We start from the raw sequence: 23,045 nt of genomic DNA, 5'->3' as shown, positions 1-23,045 counted from the left end.
ATGTCTGTTTTATTTTTCCCCATACCCTTAATTATACAATCACATTATCTAATTAGGGTAAGACTTATTTCCTTTCTACTCTTTATGGCCGATTATCCACTAAGCCCAAATTTTAGACTTGGTTTCCTTGTTCGACCTAACACTGTAACGTGTTATTTAAAATTTACGTAAATTTTTTTTTTTTTTTTTTTACAAAATACCCTATAGCGTGTATATATTTGTAAACCTTAATTGGATAAGCTTCTAATGGTAGAAGTTTGTAATATTTACATCATTCATCATTATTTCAAGCACTTCATTTTTTAATCCATCAATAAGCTATTAATAGAGACCTATACATTATACGAGTTTAAATCTAGTTAATGTATAATTAAGAATATGTAATTCAAATTTTATGAGCAGATGAGTGCAATGGAAAATAATGTTCAGAATAAATTCAATAACTTGAAAAAAGAGTAATATACTGCATTATTTATGATACTTTATGGCAGTACATACATAATATAAGAAGGTTGACATAGATAAAAATTTAGGAAAGGAGAAGGTTGGTTTTGATGACTTCATCGTCGAAGTTGATGGCTCCTGGGATAAGAATACAACGAGAGCAGGGATAGGGTGGGCGGTTAAGCCTAATTCGCATGGCCATGCGCTGGAGAAGGGCGGAAAACAGGGAGCAGCAGCGTCAGCTATCCAATGCGAGGCTTGGGCTTGCTTGGAGGCAATAAGGTGGGCTAGAATGAAGGGTAAAAATGGGATCCTTATTCTATCTGATTCTAGCTCTTTGTTGAACAACCTTCAGGATAAGACGGGTAAGGAGGTATCGATAACTTGGATTCTCAAGGAGATAAGGGAAGCAGGAGCGGGTTTCCAGAGATGCTCTATATTAAAAGTTCTCAGAGATCAGGTCCAAAAAGCAAAATACCCAAACAATGCCGTACTAACTTTCCTTTCTTGTCGTAACTTTAATTTGTTCGCTTTCATTTGCGTTTGTCAAAAAAAAAAAAAAAATCATGATATTGATGAATTTGTAGGAAAGTAAGGGATACTCATCTGCTCATAAAATCATTTTAAAAAAATACCTTATTTAATTTTTTTCAATATTTAAATTAGGATTATTTCCATCTGCATCACTAACTTTGTTTCTAGTTACATTATTCATTAAATTTGCCGAAATAATATAGGATTTATAAATTTATACATAATAGTTTTGTTTATGTTTTAATCAGGTAATAGGGCAAACGTGACACATTGAAAAAGCAATTGAAACAAAGTGTTGGACTAGGAAGATTGAGATTTAATTAGTTTAGGATATGTGGTTTTTTCTCTTTTAACTTATATAATTTAAAATGGGTCAAAACTTGAATAGTATTTTAATGAGCCTAGATGATTTGTTTTCAATTCACACGATACTTAAGTTTTTACAATATTTAATTTATTTCTCTCAACTAATGGACCAACATAAATCATATTTTATTAATTTTATATTCTCTCTCCTCCAATTCTCTTAATTATTTTTGCTTTTTTACAATTTTTTATTCTTTTACCTACCCCACTACCTCCATATTTTAATACATTCTCCAATTTCTCCTAAAACTCCGCACATGAATAAATGAAGTAAGTATTTAAAAACGGAGGGAGTACAATTAACAACTTTGGCTAAGAGTAAATAGTACATTTGAAAAATAGGTGAATAGTATACATGAGGGCTTATATGTAGAAAGATTTGTATTATGGGTATGGCTTCTAGCATGTTAAACCTGTAATTAAATGCCTAATACTAATATATATAGTTGAAAATGGCGGATGAAAGAAATGGCTTGAAGATTTTAGAACTTCTTTCATCGTTCTTACAACTATAACGTTCTAGAATTTTCATGAACCAATCCTTCTAGTTGTTTCCAATTCCAAGTATTTATTATTACCTCTATTTCATATTTTTTGCAATTTGAAATATTTTATATCTCACAAATAATACCCGAAAGTTGCAAAAAATATGAAACGGAAGTAGTAGAATGTTCAATGAGCTTGCATGATACATACTTGTATATCTATAGAAATCAGGATTAATGACTGACCTTTCTTGATTTATCCAGAATCTTCTATAAAACTAGGGCAGCTAACGCGTGATGTGTGCATCATAGCTAGTCATGTTCAAAGACCTCTTTCGATTTCACCTTATGTCACAAACTTTGTCGTGTAAACAATTAATTTTAGGAGTATGAAAATCCGCACACTATTTTAAGAGTTAAAAAAAAAAAGGGCAATTAACATTAATGGGGACAAATAATTAAAAAGACCTTTTAGATGATATAATTGTCCAAACACTATTCATAAGAGCTTCTTAATTTTTTTTAAAAGGTAGGGATGCGTACACATCCTCTCCGTTAAGACATTGTACCAATATAATTTGTGCCACACAAATTCTTATGTGGGGATTATTACTTTGTGAGTGTTATAGGGTTACCCGATCAGTTTTCAAGGGTTATTTCATTAGAGTTATAGGGGTTACTTTGTCAGTGTTATAGGGTTACTTAATCAATGTTGTAAGGATTATTTGCTCTTATACAAACGGTTACATGATGTGGTCAGCCGCACACAAGACGCGCTGTTTGTGCCATACACAATACAATCTTGATAACCCAAAAATTATGAAAGGCGTTGCAAGAAGATTTAACTAATGATGACATTATTGAGGATAATAAGTCATATTATAATCAAGAATTTGTTGTGAAATAAATTATTCACAGGCCTCACTGACCTCACACCATAGTCCATATATAATCAACATTATCTCAATTAAGAAGATTTAATGATGACATTAGTAAGGAATAATAAAGTGGGGTAATGTAATCTTGATCAAAAGATAGATATATTAATGGAGTACAGTAGTCATTTAGCAGTTCACTAAAAATATCGGTATTTAATGATGACATTAGTAAGGAATAATAAAGTGGGGTAATGTAATCTTGATCAAAAGCTATTTTACTTGAGTTCATTACAATTTGAAAGCTAGTGAATCTAAATCCTAACTCATATCTAAGTCCTGATAGCAGGCTCAACCGAGTTTCGTGCGTTTACGTTATAGAACAGGCATTGTTTGGATTTAAGAGAGCAGCACTTTGTTCTTTCGCAATATCCTTAACCTCTTTGCACAATCTACAAACTCCCTGCAACCACAATGTATAGTGAAATGATGGTCAGTACACTAAAGCTTTACACTGAATAACTGAATTCATGTTAATTTTTGAATATTAGATGACTTTTAGCTAATGAAGTAAACTTACTTCCATGGAACATCTCCAGCAGACCTCCACTTCTCCTCTCTGTCCTTGTAGAAGAGCATAAATTCCGATCCACGTTGAAACAAGCGTAAGCCATATGCTGTTAACCCACCTGATGAACTCATAATTAAGGCCATACTGATAAGAAAATTGTGCATGATTTTCTCCTATTCTAGTCATATGTTTGTTAAGTAATGCATTTGTGAGCGAGCTTACCAAACATGTTCTCTAGTTGAAGAGCAAGGTCAGCATAGCCAGCATGATCGACGAGGCAGATTTTCCTGCCTACGATAACGCCATCCATGTTGACCTTAACATAAGTCCATCGTTCTTTGCTCTGGACTCCCTCCAGTTCTTGAATAGAATTATCAGGGTTTGATTCTGAGCAATTAGGACTTTTGAGGCGTACCAAGTAACTTGGGTACGACCACTGCATCGGATCATTATTGTAACCCCCAGGGACTATTGTCGAATCCATTTGCAATCTTTGGTTGCCTGCATCAGTTTCAGATAAAGCATTAGGCTCGCTTTGATGATTCTATTATTTTCACTTTTTTCTCTTCAGGTCAACGTTTAAGAGTAGAGGGGGGAGGTAAGGGAAATCCACCTACTCTCAAGCAAATGTAGTTGGTGGGAAACTCACCTTGTGTCGTGTAAATGAGAATAACAAAATTTACGGAAGGAGTACTTTTGTCCTAAGAAAGGATCTACTCCAAACAACTTCACAGGCCAATTACAACAAAAAAAAAAAATTAATCTTGGAACGGTTATCTAGCAGCCAAATTGAATGACATGCCTAGATTTGTGCAGACCATGTAACAAAAATAAACATAATTGAAAATAAAGTGTGTGAGAACACATACTCTGATCAGCATGATGACAAGCTTGGGTGTGAAGTGTATTCAAGCTAAGCCCAAGATCAAGAGTTGATGCGTTCAAAAGAAAACCAGCCATGTTCGATTCCATTTAACACTCTTTTACCCGCACTCGAGTCTTATATCAAGCTACTGATGTTTCAATGAATTTTATGAGTAATACTAGACAGATACCGAACACATTATATACGAAAACATAACATGTAACAAAGAATACGATAAGAGTACTAACTCAATGTGGGAACCTACCAAGACGACATAGAAATTTTGTTCCCACATTGGAAATGTTACCCATTTTTGTGATCATCTATCTTCTGAAAAAAAGCAGAACAACATAAAAAAAAATAAAAAAAAAATAGGGGAAAATAACAAGGGATGGGAAGAAATGAATCTTGACAGAAATGGTTAGATTTTGCAGCCTAAAATTGGTACAAAAAATTTATCTTTCTGAAGGTAAATTTCTAAAGATGACAAAACAAACTCTGAGATAACACTGTTGTTGGTTTTCTGCTGTTGCTGCATGACTTGCATTATTTATGAGGAAATTACTTTAATTATTGTAATTTACTAAATTTATCTATATGCCCATAATATTCTGATGCTTTCTGAATTTAATTTGTTTAACTGAAGGGAGACATTTTTTGTTGGTGCTAAAGTTGACCACTTGTACTCAGTAGTCTGTAGTTGTACCTATGTTGAATGGATTTTAAAAGGGTTGGATTTTGTTACATGTTTATTGTTGAAACCATATTATTAGGGATGGAGGATGGAGCCCAGTATAATACGAAGTAATTCAAAGTCATAAGCGAAGCAAAGTATAACAATTTAGGTGGTTGCCTACTCTAACATCAGAGATTAAATCTCGTCTACATTATTGCCTTTTATTGGGAGCTCTCTTTACACCCAAAAAATATAAATACTAGACACAGTGATTGACACGGTAACCTCTTCCTCGATATGAGGGAAAACCTTAAACTAAAATGACTAATTTGATAGTGTTAAGACTGTTAGTGTCTTACAACATTACAGGGACAAAGCCTCAAGGGCACGATGATAAAACGATTTGAGGTATTTAAAAAAACAAAACTCTTGATTTCTTATAATGTTTTTTAAAAAAGTACTCTTGATGTTTAAGTGCAATGCCATTGTAATCCCTCTTCAGCATCAACAAAATAAATAAAGATTGTAGCACCAATAGTCCATTTAAGCATATAATTGGAGAACAAACATAACTGATGTTGGAAAAGAAATCTCTTTATTCATTCATCACTCAATAAACCTTCATATAATCATACGGCACGAATTTCCCAAGCGCTGCTCGGACCAAAAACAATTAAAGGTACTCCGTATATTCTATTCAATGTATGTTTTTATATAAATTCGGATAAGTTAAAACAAATTTCACTATGTTTCAATAAAGTTCCAACAAGTTTAATTCACTATAACGATATGCTTTAATCAAATTACATAAATTTCAGTTAAGTCTTAAAAATTAATTTCTATTCAGCTTATTAAGTTAAATTTAATTATATATAGAATATAACCTTACAATCTAGTTTATTTATTTAAAGCTAATTTCTTCAAAAATAAGCCTTAACCAAGTAATTTATCACCAAGTATTGGAGTTCCCTCCTCCCCCCAACAAACAAAATCACACACCATCTGCATCCCAAGATAAAGACAGGATAACACACATCTATTTCACAAACAGTACGTCTCATCTTATCCAAATAAATAAAAAAAGAAGACCATATAAACATCAACTCCAAAATATATAGATCTAAGATTTCCTTTTCAGTTTTGGCTCCTTGCTTTCCTTAATTTTTGGTTTGATACTGAGAAATAGAATGACATCCAAAATCCATCACTCCACGTAAAGAAAACGACAGGGACATTTTACAACAAAGTCTATACAGCTTGTAAAGAAAATAATACAAACCTGCAGCAATACACCTTTAACCAGCATCTTCGATTCTATATACGAACTATAAACTTTGGAGTCAAGAATATGAAAACCTTATACACATGTACAATTCTGACCAAAAGTATGGGAACCGAAAGCTTGGATAGCAGACCAAACCCAGCCTGATAGCAACTCTTGACATCCTCGGTAAAAAGGAGAGATGCTTGGCTGCTTGCCTTGGGCAACTTTACTCTGCGTTCCATTTGCAAAATCATAAATTAACTAAGCACCGCGCGAATATAGCTTGAGTTGGTGATGTGAGATGCAGCTGCTTTGCTCTTTGTAGCCACAAAAAGAAAAAAAAAAAAAAAATTCATTTTGAGAGAGGGTCTCGTCCTTTTAATCCAAATCTCTAGTCATTACAGCTCAGAAACTCAATTATACGAGGATATATTTCTTCTACAGCCTGCAAAAACAAGAATAAGCATTAAATTTTAAAAACTTATGTGGAAGGGGGAGGAGGTTGGGGACACTCACAGCAAGCCACAAAAGACTGAAGCAGAAGAAGATAAAAATAAATGCTGGTAACTGTATCAAGCTTGGCTTTCGACGATATTGAGTAAAAAATTTACAAAAGAAAGGTCAGAATATCCTAACCAGTCTTCCTCCAACCAAATCATAGTGCGCATAATGTGGACCTCCGGGCTGTCCAACAACTTTATAAGTAACCATGTTTTCAGGGATAAACTTCACAGTTTCTGTTCCATAAAAAGTGTCAAAATTAGATCTTGGACAAACAATTGAAAATCACTAAACTAAAACTATATCACTTTTCCTCTTGAGTTTTGGTTGGATAAAATAACATATTCCTTTCTTTGTGCTATCTAGTAGAAAAAACTTAAAGGGGTGGGAGAGCATAGGTTTTTAATTTCCTAAAAGGGGCTGCAACAAAGTCCCTGTGTCCCAAATGACATTTGCCTACTGCACACGTGTTTAGGAAGGTGAATAAAGAAGAGTATAGTGGGGTTTGATTGATTATAGGCAATGTGAATAGTAAAAAAAAATTGGGGACTAGTTGATTAAAGGTAAATATCACAAAGCAAGATGGTGAAATTTGAATGCTTAAAAAAAGAACTAAAAACAACTTAACAAGTAGGGTTTGATTGACTAAAATTGAATTTTAAAAAAAAATAAAAAAGGGTGCTGAGGTTTGGTTAATTAAAGGTGAACAATAAGAGAAAACAATAATGGAGATTTTTCCTTTTTTATTTTGGGGCAAATTTTGGGTAAATAAGACTGCTATTTTTGGACGGAGGGAGTATTGATTCGTAATCTTGTAAGGAGACTTCCTTGTTTTTAATAATAAAACAAAATTTAATTCACAATAAAGCCAATTTCAAGGATCCACGTATTCGAGTTTGAGTATCATTAATAATATACAAAGCAACTTATCTAAACAAAATTAGTAAAAGAAAGTTCAGTCCAAAACCACCCCAAAGTATGCTACTTAATAATAAGTTAAAATAAACCACCCTTAGAAGATTATTTATTTTGTCTGCTCAAACCCACCCCTTAACGGTGTCCTTACAAAAAAAAATTACACAGTAAGCTAGCTTAACTACCACGCAGTAACAGTATCTCGAAGACAACATTTACACCAGCCTCCATTCATCACCAGTATGTATGTATGTATGTATTCTCAAGACCTAATCAATGTTAATGTTACCTCTTAAATGGCAATGACCACCTCTTAATTAATAAAGCATTGACATAAATTAGTGAGGGAGTATTAGTGAGAAAGTGCGAAGACAGGACAATACTTTGGAGGTCACTTATTATAACATTTTCACTTACGGATGTCAGGAGCATCTTTATTTTATGTTATAAACCAAAACTAACAAGATTTTTAACAAAAAAATAAATAAATAGTCAAAATCAACGTCATGATGTCACAACAGCTAAAAGTCAAACATTAAACACGGACTAAGATGCTAAGAAATTAATTATAAAAAAAGTAAGGAATACCATAAACGGCTTCAGGTGGGCAAATGAGATCATGATCTCCAGCGAAAGCCAACACTGGGGTAGTAATTTTGGGCAAATGCTCCTTGTAGAAGAAGGTGCCACTACGGTCACGCAGTCCACCCTCTCGAAGAGTTGTTGTTAGTTGTAGTAAAAGTTTAGCTGATATAGTACCTGGGGGTATTATCATGGAGTTAGAAGAAGATACTTCAGGAAAAATTTATGGTGAAGAGTTGATAGTTGACATTCAAGCAAAATTTCAGCTTACAGTTAAAGACATTCTTATGAACACTAGCAAGTATAGCTGCTTGAACATCAATTATAACATAATGACAAATGTACAAGACGCAAATATAGCAGTTCTAAAGACTTGAAAAACAGCATAAATGGGAACATCAACAAAAACAATAGTATAATAGAAGCAATCCAACTAGGTTAGATTGCACACAGAAGTTGATTATTAACACTTGATACAAGCACAGAAACAGTAAAATATAAAGCATTAAATGGTTGTCAATCCACATCTCCAATAAGAAAGCAGTTTTAACTTCGGAAAGGATAGGGAAAAAACAGATGGGAATTCAACAAGAAACAACTATAAAAGTTGGGCTAATAATATATGTGCACCTAATCAACAGAATAGCAATCCATATAGTGCAGAGTCTAGACAAAAAAAGTTGATGAACACTTAATACAAGCAAAAGAGGAAAAAAAAAGGTGTTTGTTATATGTTGAGTTGTGAGTGCCACATGTACTATTCTTCCTCATTACATACTGCAGAATAAAATACAAACCAACATTCAAAAGAATAAAAGGTATTTGTGCGTACAGAAATTGTTCAAAACAAGCTTCTTTAGCAACTCTGGATCCATCATGTCCTCCGCTGATATTAAATTATTTAGCCAAGACAAGACATATGGAGGACTTGATGTAAAAGGGTAAGCAGCTGATAGCATGGCTCCTAGTGGAACAACAGGGACATTAAGGACTTGTGCAGGATTTGCCTGAAAAAACAATAGATACAAATAAATAAAATATTTTATATCACTTGTAAGAGAAGGAAAGGACCATAAAAAAGCAGAATTGACTAGTATTCTACTTACAAGTGGTAGGAGCATCTTAAGTGTTGATTTCGAAGTTGTGTAGTCAAGTGAAGACGCCAATGTTACAACAGCTGCTAATCTAGGATCTCTACCTTCATATCCTGATTTAAACAACGGCCAAATAGTGACTAACCAAAAGTAATAATAGTGATAATTAGTAACCAACATGCAGCTCTTAATAGTTAGTCAGGATAGCTTAAAAGGAGAACAGCAACGACGGGCATTGTTACAGCAATTTGCAGTCATAGTGTACCTCTAATGTCAAAAGGGAAAATCGATAAGTATTAGGCTGGTGTAAGTTTAAGGATTAGAATGATGAGTTTTTAGGGGGGTCATATAAAGAAGATTGGTCAATTAGAGATGTGTATGTTTGAGAAGGAATTGCAGGAACACCACCTTGAAGTATAGAATAAAAAATGATATAATAATAAGGTTAAACACATTAATAAGCTAAAGGATGTGTTTGTAGCTTATTAAACACATATGTATGTGCACTGGTCCTTAAAAGGATGTGTTTGTAGCTTATTAATGAACACCTTAAAGGATGTGCCCAGCTACAAACTGATCTCATAGATCAGCTTATTATGCATATGTATGTGCACTTGGCATTAAAGGATGTGCCCAGCTACAAACTGATCTCATAGACCCTTTACACCAGTACAATTTTAATTAGGCACGTGCAGGAAATTTGATGACCAACCCCAATTTTGGATTTGGAAGGCTCAAAAACAAAACTATAATCTCATGGAGAATTCATGGGGTGTCAAGAGCAACTTCAAGAGTTAAACTAAACTTTATCTTGCACTTTGATCTCTTAGGACTTGTCTTAGGTCAAGAATTACCAATAAATGCCAAAGATTAGGAGCACGAATGTTTGTGAGAGAACCGGAAGTAAAAGTAGCAAAGGAAAACTGTACTTTTGAGGCCAGAAGATGTTATAGACTAGCTAATTAGGTTGTAATTAACACACAAAGGAAATGGAAGGCTTAGCAACCGATTGATTAATACGAAAACAGGGGATACAAGTAACAACTTGAGGCTGCCAATCTCCTAGCAACTTTAGGTTGCAACTCCCTAGAGTTTCCTCACAAATTTCTGGATAATCTTCTACAAGTTCATACTACAATACTAATACTAATAATGGTCAAGGCTGACCTTAGGGAGAGTACATGTGACTACTTTACTAATTTAGAAAAAACCATAAATGAGCATAGCTAAAGATGGTTGCCCTTCTTTCCTCAATTCCTCTTAATTGCTTTTGTCACTTTGCAAAGAAATGCCTTCCCTATGCTTGCTGCTGCTGCTGCCGCCCTTTCTTGCGCCTCGTATACACCATCCACGGTTGACTTGGGTCCATGACAGACATAGTCCACCAAGGCTTATTAAGCACTATTGTACATTCCCGCAGCCCCACAATTGTTGCAGTACAACAAATTAAGTGATGCACCCAGCACAGCCATGTGTTGCACAAGAATATTTCCAAGTAATCATACAGCTATATCCTTTCTTTAAAGCTTAAAGGCCTAAATGTAATCAAGGGTTGCTTAAGCTTAAGGAATCATTGGAAAACCACCCTATAAAAGTGTAAAGATGAAAGAGAATCATTAGCTTCGGTTGAAGTTGAGGATTGATAAGAGGAGACTGCTCTCGTTTTTATGACTTTGTTTAAAATTTCACAAGACTCCTCATTTATGCAACTTAATGTTTACTGATAACACATTTTAGAAAATGGAGGTAAATTCTTATTTACTTAAGCATGCTTTAATGGAGGTTAATTCTTAATTTTTAATATTTCAAGGGCCTTCTGTCTACTTGCTTTTTGGCAAATAAATCGTGGTTTGGTGCTCTGTGCTTATCTTTATCTCATTATGGGAGACCCTTTCTTCTCTCTTAGTATTTCCACTTAACCCAAAAACAATCCCTGAAACACCATCTTTATAAATGAAGATTTTGAGTCAAATTTACAAGAAAAGCTCTTGGGACCCATTGCACAACAAAATTTTGGTGTCAAAACCAACTTCATGGCTTTTAGTTTAAGAAATTTCCAAAAATAGATTGAAGTTTGGGTGAGCTAAAGCCACAAAGTTATGATTTTCGATTTTGGCAAGGTATTGTAGTACTGAGTAGTAACTACTTGATCAATGTTTTACAGATTTCACAATTCTGTAAGTGTTGTCTCTGGTTAAATTCAGAAATGCAATCTGGCAAAATCACGAAAAAAGCATGAAAAGTATTCACATATCTCAATCTCATTCTTACTGTTATGATTTCTCTAAAATTTACTTTCTTTTCTTTGTTCTTGCCAATAGATCTCTCCCTCGGTTCCCCCTTGATTCCTGTCTTTAGATTTTTGTAAGGTACTTAACTCAAACTCTGACACTTTCATGCAGTAAAATAGACTTCAAGATGTGAAACCAAGTAATCAATAGTCACAAAACATGTACTACAAAATGCCATAACTTACCATATTTGGACAGCATCCCATACAACAGTATACCACCCATTGAGTGTCCAATGGCAAACAATTTATCATCCTTGGGTTTGCTTTGAGATCTTATATAATCCATCTGCATCACCAAGACACAAAGTGTGAGAGTACAATATTAGAAGGAGCATGAAGCTAATTACAGGCATAAATTTTTGGAATGAGAGATCATACATATATCATGTTAGCTCACATATAAAAAGATTTTTATCATTGTCATAGCATGAAGGGTGAGGGAGAGTTGAAGAAGATCAGAAATCAGATGAAAGTAGGATTAACAAAAGTTAAAACTATTAAATATATAGAATCTGTTTTTAACCAAATATTAAGAAGAAAGGTCACCTCACCACAGCAGGAATATCCTCCTCCAAATAATGATCAAAATCCCAATCATACTTCACCATCACATCAAGCTGTTTCTGAAATTCTTCTATGGTTGTGAAGAAACGGGTCTGCAAATCAAAGAGTGGAGGCGAGACTGAGCGTTGGCTTTCTTCAAAGATATTCACTAGCCTTTGGCTTAGATCTGATACTTGATTAGCTACAGAAGAGTTGTCACTAGTTTCTAACAAGCTCGAAAGCTTTTCCTTTATGTCATTGAAGTGCTCAAGTAAATAAGAATCTTCCAAGAGTTTCTGAAGTTGATCAAATAGTCTTGCAGACATAACTTTTGATTGACCTTCACTAAGAAAGCCAGAGAGCCTCTGAGACAAATGCATGAATGTTTCTGTCAATTTTGTAACAAGTTCTGATTCATCCCACATTGTCGCAACTGTCAATGGAGCTCCATTATTAACTGGGACGTCTGCATCAGCTACTGCCCATCCTCAACAGCTGTGGACTGCCTTGAGTGAGCCGCAGCTTCTTTTGCCTTTTCAGCTGCTGACTCCATCTTACTAGAAATTTCATGGGCCGACTGTTCAACATCTTTAGAGTGTGTAGCAGGCATGCTCAATCCAGCCCCTCTAACTTCCAGAATCCATGTATCAAATCCTTGTCCAGACATGTAGCGAGCAAATGAAGACTGCCACAAAAAAATAATCATAAAAGATAAAATAAAAACAAAGCCACCTAAATAGTTTTAAGACCACCAGAGACCATATCCCATCTTATTCACTTGCCAATTAACAAGCCTTTATTTAACAACATGATCCCAAGAAAAGTAGGCTCTATAAATTAAAGCAGAATTTCAAAAACAAGACTGACGTTTTAATCATGCAAAAGAAAATGACATAGAACTCTCTAAGCTAGCATATGAATGAACAATAATATATACATATTACTAATGAATATTATCCTCCTTAACACCCTTAAGAGAGAAGGGAAAAACATAAAAGTGCCCCTTACTGCCCTACGGCCACCTTTCCATTCCATTCTATCCCAGCCATATTTGCAGCAAAACTCCAATGTTTTACTCCTTTTATGGCACTCCCAGTTCACATTAAGGCATTCTTGACTATGGATACATTAACCTAAACGCCTATGCCCCAATTCTTGATTTGGATCATGTTAACCTGAACCCTATCAAAATCGGAGTGCCATAATGCTTATAAAGGACAACCATATTTGATATTCACCGCAAATGTTATCAAGAGGGGACAGAAAATGGCTGTGGTGTTACTGTGGGGATAAAAACAACAGTTTTAACTTTTAAGATATTTTTTTTATAAAATTGCTTTAAGGTTACCCCCCACTTAAATGCCAAAAGTTATTTGTGTAGAGCTTATGTAGACTAAATAAGTCCTTATGTAAAGCATAAAAACCAAGTAAACACAGAAATACAATGAAATTAAGTCTATCTTGATGCATCATAGCTTTTTTTAATATGGACAGCTTAGATACTTCACACCATGCATATATGAAGGGGATATATTAATACCTTCACAGTACATTCTTCACAGAATCCACTTTCAATTGGTGCATATGGTGTTAATCTAGAGACTACAAGGCAAGCAATATAGAGACCAGCCAGAAAGCTAACCTCTCAAATGATTTAAAGGAAGTGAAATTAGTCAAAGAATTAAACTAGTTTCAATAAGTAGAAGGTTACAAGCTAGAGACAGAGTCACTGACTCTCTTTTAACTTAAGGTTGTAATAAATTAGAAGAAAAGCAAAAAATCAAATAAATTACTCTTTGGTTTTCAATGAGAATGCACCGCTGTAGATTAATAAGATAACAGGGTCAGAAGCTTAAGAACAAAATGACATTTGTTCAAGGAAAACTGAAAAGAGACTATAGACATTTTGGCAAAATGAAGAATATAAAAATTATTTAGTATTTCATATAATACCTAGCCCTGTCGATGAATGCCAAATAACTTCACCAACTTTAAGATAACAAGCTTAGCTCAAACTAAGTCCCAAATACTTCCTCATTTAAATTTGAGGCTAGGAAAATGTCCTAGACAATCCTTTTTAACCAGGGATATGACCCAAGCAAGAAGAATAAATCTAGCCCATCATGTTGGGAAAAAGAAAGCAAAATTATGAAATTATAGCAGAAATTTAAAATGCAAAAATTACTACTTTCTTCTTATAGCAATTTCTGATTCGAAGTAGTGCCAAGCTCTACGGAGCAGCGTAGTGTATTGGTAGTTTGTTAAAGTAAGAAGGCCTATTATCATAAGTTGACTTAATATAGTAGCTTTGTGGATCCATGTTTACCCACTAAATCGGTTTATGTTTCCTTAATTTTAATTAGTAGTTATGATGTACATGCCTATATAAAGTCTTGTAATGCTACAATGTTTAATTGAATTGAATACATGTATAATTTTGAACACATCCATGCTCATCACTCATAGAATCTCTTACTTTACTTAGACACATTTTCCTTATGAGTCATCCCTATGTATTTGACACACATATCACTTCACTTTCCATAAATGGCATGGACCAACTCAAAATTCCATTTCTAGCACTTCACTTGGAGCTGCTAAACACTAACTTAAAAAAAGTTAATTAAAAAAACAATTCATTAGTCATTACCACTATATATTACGAAGTATAAAAGAAAAACCCCACGATACACTAACAATATTATCACCAGCGACAACTCATACACGGAATACCCAAAAATTTCCAGATAACTTACCAATAATCAGGACAACTCAACACCTCAATCATTGTTATATTTCACAATCCTATCAACAACTAATAACATAATAAGTTGCACCAATTACTCTGTCAATTCGCAGCACTAATTAAAACATTGATCAATTAAACACTTAAATTCCAACGACATTGATAAACCAAATCATAAAATAACAATAAAAACCTAAAAAAAGAAAAACATGAAAATCCAAGTACCTCGGGAGATAGATCATAGCCAATAGCATTGGTCCCAACACCAGACAATAACAAAAGAGGATGATTCCTTGCAGTAGCCTGCACATTCACCAAAATCAAACACCCAAAAATCACAATCAAAACCCTAATTAAAATAAATCTCAAATTTGAACAAAAAAAAGAAACCAAAAAAAAAAAAAAGTTAAACCTGAGGATTAGGATGATAACGCCAAAGAGCAAGACGCCAATCAGAATTAGCAACATGAACATAATGAAGCTCATCAGCAGTACAAATCGAGGGTTTATCAACAACCTTCTCAACGGCGTCGTTTGAGAAAGCTTTAACAGTCAACCGCAGCGAAAGACGGTGATGATTACCGGCAGTAGCCGGTGATAGCCGGCGGCGATAATCGGCGGTAAACGGCGGCGAAAGGCGGCGGAAGAATGAGGAGAATTGGAGAGAGAAACGCATATCTGATTGAAATTGAAATGTAATCGCCATTTATAATGGTGTATTTATTTACACTGGTAATAATTTGCTGCTTTGTAGGAAGCGGTGCTACCGCTTAATTTGTGTTTTGCGCTAATTTCAGAAATTTTGATTAGAAATTTGAGTTTGTTTTATTTTTTTGGGATGCGGTTTGATTTGTTTGTTTACTCGTAATTTCATTTTGAAGAACACATTTGGTAAAAGCATACTCCGTATTAAAAACGAGTATATTGAGTTTCAGATTTGTTGTGTGACTTGTGTCTTGTGTGTGGTTTAGTAGTTGTAATTATTGTCTTCTTTTTTTGACTTTATGATGGGTCCTTGCTGGAAGTGACACATATTCTATATCCATAATCCCATTACTCCATATTTCATAGGATTTTTTACGAAAGTAAGCCTTATTAGTAAACTATTTACCAATCTAGACGCGTGGTCAAACTATTTACAAAACTGAGTTTCTGACATAAAACGCTGCCTCGGTCAGCGTTTTACTTTTGGTTATTATTTTTTTTTATAAAATTTCGTATTATGTGAAATACAAATTTTTTAAAAAAAAATTGGAAATACAGTAAAACGCTGACTCAGTCAACGTTTTTTTTGTATACATAACAGAGAAAAACGCTGACTGAGTCAGCGTTTTACACCTAAGCATAAAACGCTGCCTCAGTCAGCGTTTTATCTGCTGGCTGAAGGCAGCAACAGCAGGCCCCCAACAGCAGCCAGTGCACATCCACCAACACCACCACCCTCCTCCTCCACATCCTCCACCACCCTCCTCCTCCACATCCTCCACCACCATCACCACCACCACCACCCTCCTCCTCCACATCCACCACCACCACCACCCTCCTCCTCCTCCACATCCACCACCACCACCACCCTCCTCCTCCACATCCTCCACCACCTCCACCACCCATCCTCCTCCACATCCACCACCTCCACATCCACAATTTATTTTGAATGAAATGAGTCAAACGTGGACAAATAAGGAATTTGAAATTCAAACAAGACATAAATTCATTCAAATAATTATTAAAATAATAATGTAATGTAAGTGTTATGTACAACAAACTAGAGAAGGTCATTACAGCAAATAAATCAGATAATTCTATCCTATTCTAACTCATCAATTTGGTATAACGGCTCTCTATCCTGTATGTCCACTCTCGGCCTTTGACGACGGGTGTAGTGACGGACCGTGGTAAATGGGTTCGGGCGTACTGGCGGAGTCAGCTGGCTGGAAGATGGGTCATCAGGATGACGTAGGGGCGCGGAACTGCGAATGTCGTACTCCTCTGCGCCCGTGAATGACGAAGGATCACCCCCACAGCTACTCTGGCCAGCCTCGAACTGTGAGTGACTAGAGTGGCCGCCATGATCGTCCCGGGGGTGGACGAGATAGGCGTGACCATATCTCTGCAAGGTAGCCATGCCCATATCTCGCACCCGCTCGACCTGTGCTCTGGGCGGCTCAGGTATGCCTGGAAGGACGTCCGACAGTGCGTCAACCATCGCCGTCATATCCAACGCCTGCAGTAATTAAGGATGAGTTAGTTGAATTATATACAAATTTAAAATTGATAAAAATAAGTTAATCAAATACACTTACATATCCCCTGATCACGTCAAAGGATGGATGGTAATGTGCGGATGGCGGTGTGTAGCTGGGGTTGATGAAACGTCGTGTAATCCGCATGTACCACTCCATGTATGGATCGTATGGATCCATAACGCCGTGGATGGGGTCACCAGTGACGACGAACTCCAACCGTCGATGCCACAAGTCAATGTACTGGGCATGCTCCGTCCGCCAGTTCCTGTCGCTCTTTCCCCGACGGTCAATGCGGTGCAGCCGGGCACTAGTGTCACACTGCTGGGGGACAGTCTGTCGTAGTCCAAACTGTCGCATGACTCGATCTGGTAGGTGACCCACGACGACCTCAAAACAGATCAGGGGGACCCTAGAACGCCACTGCGCCTGATGATCTAGCAGATGTGGAGGCATGGCAGCAACTAAATCAGCTTCATATGGGTCCCGTGTCATCTGCGATAACACATAAAAAGTAACATAATAAACAGGTTAGTGCATATTAAATATGTTAAGAGTATACATAATAAATAACAATTTCATAAACAAATTAAAGATTTCACCTGATCCTCGGTCAGTCGATCAAGGGCGTCTCGGTAGTACGGCAGGCCCCTCGCCGCATGCGCATATGTCAGCTTGGGGACCGCCCATCTGCAAGCGTACGCCTCGTCAGCGGAAGGCCGTGGTGGAGGAATGTACCGCTCATACTGCTGGTCCTGATCCTGCTGCCCCTGACGATGTATAGCAGGCCTACCTGGCCTGCCTACATGGATGTGCTCCCAAGACCAATACTGGACATCAAACACACAAAACTAGGTTAATTGTAAACTAAGTAAGAACTTTCTGAATTAAATTGTTAACAGATAGGTAGGTTACCTGAAGCAAAAATAACGGTCCGCTGATCTCACGAGAACCCCGGCGGGATGCTCTACACAGATGGCGATACAACATCGCCAGACAAGCACTGCCCCAGCTGTAGCCACGAATATGCTCCCAGTCGTGGTCTACCAGCTGCAGGTAAATGATCTGTAAATGGCTGCCACTCTTGCCACCGAACAACACACCCGAGATGAGCAGAAAAAGGTACGCTCGATCATGTCTCGCAATAGTGGCCTCATCAGCACCATCAGGCAACACACGAAAAGTGTCGCGTATCCAGCCGGTCCTCAATCCGTCGCCCCTAATATCGTCCGGTCCTGGCTGAATTGGGGAGCGTATGTGTTTGCGTAGGCCTCTGATTGCAGTACCCGGTCCACCCATGGCCGCTCTGATATCGAATACTTCACACAAACTGCTAGAACATGAGAACATGGGAGGTGGAAGATCCGTGGTTTATTGCATGTGCACGTTCTTAACTGAAAGTTAACAGTATGTCTATGGCCTCCTTTTCTACCAATTCTATCTCCCCTCTTTGTTTCAACTTGATATATATGCAGTCGACGGTTATACGCTTCCACTTTGTGATATCTAGCCTTTGCAATGTTTTTCTCCATAATGGATGTGACTTTGGGGGAGTATGCAAGTCCCTGTTCAGATCTAGTCTGAGATAATTCCCTTCTATCAGTGAAATACTTATTGACTCTGTGGAATGTAAATTCCACAAGGGACATGATAGGTAGAAATCGAGCACCCTTCAACACATTGTTAAATGTTTCTGAGAAGTTCGTAGTACATATCCCATATCTGCGACCAACATCGTGAAACAAAGACCACATAGGCAAGGGCACTTGGACAATATATTGTATGGCCTTGGTACACGCCTGACCGATCAAACTCATATCAGCTACCAGTTTTCTTTCCTGCCTTTGGTACGCAGCAACCTTGAACATATCTCTCATGTCGTTTCTTCGCACGTGAGTCTTCAAGTTAGAAGCCAAGTGCCGAACATAAAACCTGTGATAGGCTCGCGGCTCGGTGAATCCAACGTTAGGGTCATTCATTACTGCAATGATCCCAGCATGTCGATCAGATATAACACAGAGGCCATCCCGTTGAGTGACATGAACCCGAATGCAGCCCAGAAACCAAGACCAGCTGGAAATGTTTTCCCCTTCGACTAACGCAAATGCAAGCGGAAATACTTGGAAGTTTGCATCCACACCTGTAGCAACCAACAATGTTCCTTTAAATTTCCCGTACAAATGCGTCCCATCGATACAGATGACAGACATACAATGTTTAAAACCTTCAACACAAGGGCCGAAGGTCCAAAATACTCGTTCAAACACTTCCATGTTGCTGTAATAAACATCGTCTACCAGAGCTTTGTGTTTCCATACAACAACGATTCCCGGGTTTGACTGTTTGAGTGCTTCCATGAAGTGCGGAAGTCGGCCATAAGAACTCTCCCAATCTCCAAATACTTCAGCTATGGCTTTCTCCCTAGCATACCATGCTCTTCAATAAGTAACGTCGAACTGAAAATACTTGGATATGAGTTCCAGTATAAATTCAAATTTCAAGCATGGATCTTTCTGCACAAAAGACTTCACAAAATCGAAAATTAAGGATGAATCCAAGTGTGCATGATCTGTAGATAACACTTCAGTGACACAGGTGTCCCGGTGCGGGCCTTTGTATGTGACTATGGTAAAGGTATCTGAGTGCTCACTTTTTTTGGTGCCTCGTAGCGACCAACCACAATTCTTCTTGCACCGCAGATGAAGGACCTTCTCATTCGAGGTCACTGTGGTGTAGAATTGGTTCCTTTGTATAGAATACTTCTTCACCATTTCCTGAAGCAGTTTCTTAGATTCAAAGAACATACCCTTCTCAAACTCCCCCCGGATCACAAATGTTGTATGACTACCTGATTCGGCCCAATATTGATCAACCTCATAATTCTCATTTACTTGACTTAACCAAGGAATAGGAGTTCTAACCATGGCCTCCCCACCTTCCATGTCTGTAGAATCAACATCCATGTTATCCAGAATTGGTTCCTCCTCTTCGCTCTCAGCCTCATCATTTGTTTCCCGGAGCGCATCATACTGAGACAACTCGTTATTCACCATATGTTGTAGATTTTCAAGATGATTCACCAATGGTTGAGACGGTGATGTATGATCATCATGCTGCGTAGGTGAATAACTTTGGAGTTGCATGGGAGAAGATATAACTGTGTTCGATGTCGAAGGCCCAGATTGGCCAAACATTGTCGTGGATGTTCCACCATATACAGGTGAAGCTATATGAGAACTCAACGGCATCTGGAACCGATCGTCATGAAGCAGTCTGCTGAAGGACCCCATCCCATATTCAGATGATGGAATGTCTTGTGAGGGCATTCAGAAGGACTCTGTGTAACCGGAAAAATAGGTAGCTTGTTGATCTGGTCGAGTACTTTGTTGCGTACACGCAGACACTATTTCTACATATATCTCATGTGGATAACCCCTCATTAAAACAGCGCTCCTCAAAGCTTTCAAATGTCTATCGTTAGAACAAGGTAACACTTGAACCGCATTATTAGTCTCAAACCTCATTTGAATGTTAAGTTGTATATTCATTCGGTTTAAGACAATAATGCTATGAACCTCGTTCATCAGATCGTTGAAAGTCATGTCTGGTCCAAGTGGCAATGGTTCCATATTTCCACCACTATACTGGACATTCGGTCCATCAGACACAAATTCACCCCCCCCATCGGCATAACAAAGCTGCGTTTTGTGCAGCCATATTCTATACAACAACCAAAAACACATCTTAATTGCATGAATCTCCACCAATTCGCACAATAACAACCAAGAAATTCACACTACAAACATAATTAACCATATTCACATAACAACCAAAACAAAGTACACAACGAACATATTCACACTAACAACCAACGTATTCTACATAACATAATTTTCGTAATTAAACGACAATGTAGGCTATTTTATCAAATTAAAACAACAATTTCATCAACAATTTCATCAACATTTTCAACATTTTTACCAAACATTCCCACAATTTCATCATAAACTTTCTTACTAAACTAACATCAATTTAGGGCTTTTATACTAAACTATTATCAAATTACAACAAACTAACTTAGAATTATCAACATAATTATCAATTTACATCAAACTAACTTAGAATAATCAACAACATTATCAAATTAAAACAATGTACTATATAATTATCAAACTAACCTAGGTTTTAAAATTTTAAAAACAAATAAGTGAGAAGTACCAAAAATGTGATTATAAAGAAGAGGAGAGGCGCGGCGGCAGCAGGCAGTAGGCGGCAGCGACAGTGGCAGGCGGCGGCGGCAGCGGCAGCGACGGCAACGACAGAGCTTTGTGGAAGAGAGAGTTTGAGTTTTTAGTTTTGAGGAAGAGTGAATACGTTGCGTCTGCCTGGAAGAATATACCAAGAAAAACCGCTGACTGAGGCAGCGTGTTTTCATATTAATGAAACGCTGCCTGAGTCAGCGTTTTAAGGCCTGTTATAGCCTAACACAAAAACGCTGACTGAGACAGCGTTTTTGTGTAATTCAGTTTTTTTTTTTATTTTTTATTTTTTATTTCACAAAATACATAATTCAAAACAAATTAAATAAATAAAAATGAGGAAAAACGCTGACCGAGGCAGCGTTTTACCTCAGAAGCTCAATTTCGTAAATAGTTTGGCCACGCGTCTATATTCGTAAATAGTTTACTAATAACGCTTAGTTTCGTAAAAAATCCTATTTCATACCCCGTCTAAGTCTAAATATGTGTTCGACATTAGCTTTTGAATAGCATTTTTTAGTGCTTTTTTTACGTGAAATTTTTTATTTCAATGGTATCATTTGTGTATTATACGGAACATACTCCAATATTTTATTGGAGTTCTAATGTTACTCTCAAATCTCACATTTGTATATATATAAAGTATCATACTCCGTATGATGTACTAATAGAGGTGGCAAACAAGTTGTGTTGTCTTGTATTCGTTACATGTATATCATATTAATGGATTGGAAATCACTAAATACGAATACGGCCCATGTAATAATCGAGTTAGAATCACCGAACACAACATGTTTACTAAACGGGTAACACTAACTTAACTCGTTATTTGATTGGGTCGTTTTTGTGTATCACACCCCATTTAGTACCAAAAAAAATTTCAAATCATTAGAGCATGGTGAAACTAAAAGCTTGAATTGTGACAAGTTGATCAATTGATAATTGTTCAAACAAGAATATTACAAATCTCAAAATCTAAATCTCAAAAGATTACAAACCACTTGATGTTTTTATATTTTAAAAAAATATGGTGAATTTAAAATTTCAAAATTGTGATAACTACTTTCAATTGATTTCCAATAGTTCATATCATCTGATATGAACAACTCAAGCCACTTCTTGCAAATAGCATACCTAATATCACAAGTTTAAGGGGAATACATAAAAATAAGGATTTAAATTTAATACACTACCTCCATTTCTGAAAATTCGACTCACTTACTATTAATGTGGTCAAAATAAAATAACTTTGACCACATTTATGATTTATACAATCAAAATAAATTAACAAGTTTGGTCCTATTAGATTCCCCTACTGATAAATTTTTCAAATATCAACTTTTTACAAAAATTATTTATACATAGCCGAAGTTACTAATGGTCAAAGATGTTCATTGGAAACCATGAAAATGCAAAGTGAGTCGAACTTTCAGGAACGGATGGAGTATATTATATTATATAAATAAAGTAGAAATTTTTCGAGAGCATTCGGCGCGCCACATAAGCAAAGGCATTATTTCGACTAATTAAAAATTAGATTTATAAAATATTTTAGAATTAAAAAATTCACTCGCCACCTAAGCAAAAGTGATGGATGAGATTTAAGAATTTTTCCAAATAGTTAATAAAAACGAATAGTGATTTATGATTTAAAATATTTTAAAAAAACCAAAAAATTATCTTTTTTTAACAGCTAAAAGATAATCTTTAGATATTAAAATTTAAATTATATATAAAAAAATTATACAAAATGATATATAAAAAAAAACCGTATATATAAATTTAAATT

General features: G+C 36.2%; 4 protein-coding genes and 1 pseudogene across 4 annotated transcripts; all 5 read right to left on the bottom strand.

The window, feature by feature from the left end:
* Positions 1-2,839: 2,839 nt before the first annotated feature.
* Positions 2,840-5,130, bottom strand: LOC110694548 (auxin-responsive protein IAA32-like). Its single transcript, XM_021871727.1, has 4 exons — positions 4,145-5,130; positions 3,498-3,776; positions 3,285-3,393; positions 2,840-3,167 (listed from the first exon to the last, which is right to left on the bottom strand). The coding sequence occupies exons 1-4, from the start codon at positions 4,245-4,247 to the stop codon at positions 3,104-3,106; spliced, it is 555 nt and encodes a 184-aa protein (XP_021727419.1). The 5' UTR covers positions 4,248-5,130; the 3' UTR covers positions 2,840-3,103.
* Positions 5,131-5,909: 779 nt separating this feature from the next.
* On the bottom strand, positions 5,910-15,714 carry LOC110694230 (annotated as a pseudogene).
* An 847-nt stretch (positions 15,715-16,561) lies between these two features.
* Positions 16,562-17,492, bottom strand: LOC110694286. The gene is made up of 2 exons (XM_021871463.1): positions 17,058-17,492; positions 16,562-16,978 (listed from the first exon to the last, which is right to left on the bottom strand). Exons 1-2 carry the CDS (start codon positions 17,490-17,492, stop codon positions 16,562-16,564), a joined length of 852 nt encoding a protein of 283 aa, XP_021727155.1.
* Positions 17,493-17,496: 4 nt separating this feature from the next.
* On the bottom strand, positions 17,497-18,121 carry LOC110694547 (serine/threonine-protein phosphatase 7 long form homolog). The gene is made up of 2 exons (XM_021871726.1): positions 17,913-18,121; positions 17,497-17,827 (listed from the first exon to the last, which is right to left on the bottom strand). Exons 1-2 carry the CDS (start codon positions 17,985-17,987, stop codon positions 17,576-17,578), a joined length of 327 nt encoding a protein of 108 aa, XP_021727418.1. The 5' UTR covers positions 17,988-18,121; the 3' UTR covers positions 17,497-17,575.
* Positions 18,122-18,202: 81 nt separating this feature from the next.
* LOC110694285 lies at positions 18,203-19,354 on the bottom strand. Its single transcript, XM_021871462.1, has one exon. It carries the CDS (start codon positions 19,352-19,354, stop codon positions 18,203-18,205), a length of 1,152 nt encoding a protein of 383 aa, XP_021727154.1.
* Between the last annotated feature and the right edge of the window lie 3,691 nt (positions 19,355-23,045).

The sequence above is a fragment of the Chenopodium quinoa genome, unplaced genomic scaffold (genome assembly GCF_001683475.1).
Source record: "Chenopodium quinoa cultivar QQ74 unplaced genomic scaffold, ASM168347v1, whole genome shotgun sequence".
In the NCBI taxonomy this organism is placed as follows: Eukaryota; Viridiplantae; Streptophyta; class Magnoliopsida; order Caryophyllales; family Amaranthaceae; genus Chenopodium; species Chenopodium quinoa.
Note: the sequence above shows the minus strand (reverse complement) of the source record. Positions and strands in the feature narration are given on the sequence as shown.

What these genes read in the sequence shown, in the direction of transcription:
- LOC110694548 (XM_021871727.1), bottom strand. Translation starts at nt 4,247, where the DNA reads ATGGAATCGAACATGGCTGGTTTTCTTTTGAACGCATCAACTCTTGAT. An exon ending in TCAACTAGAGAACATGTTTG is followed by an intron (nt 3,394 to 3,497) that starts GTAAGCTCGCTC and finishes TGAGTTCATCAG; the next exon opens with GTGGGTTAACAGCATATGGC. An exon ending in GCTGGAGATGTTCCATGGAA is followed by an intron (nt 3,168 to 3,284) that starts GTAAGTTTACTT and finishes TTGTGGTTGCAG; the next exon opens with GGAGTTTGTAGATTGTGCAA.
- LOC110694286 (XM_021871463.1), bottom strand. Translation starts at nt 17,492, where the DNA reads ATGACACGGGACCCATATGAAGCTGATTTAGTTGCTGCCATGCCTCCA. An exon ending in TTGACGTGATCAGGGGATAT is followed by an intron (nt 16,979 to 17,057) that starts GTAAGTGTATTT and finishes TAATTACTGCAG; the next exon opens with GCGTTGGATATGACGGCGAT.
- LOC110694547 (XM_021871726.1), bottom strand. Translation starts at nt 17,987, where the DNA reads ATGTTGTATCGCCATCTGTGTAGAGCATCCCGCCGGGGTTCTCGTGAG. An exon ending in GACCGTTATTTTTGCTTCAG is followed by an intron (nt 17,828 to 17,912) that starts GTAACCTACCTA and finishes TTTGATGTCCAG; the next exon opens with TATTGGTCTTGGGAGCACAT.
- LOC110694285 (XM_021871462.1), bottom strand. Translation starts at nt 19,354, where the DNA reads ATGGAAGCACTCAAACAGTCAAACCCGGGAATCGTTGTTGTATGGAAA.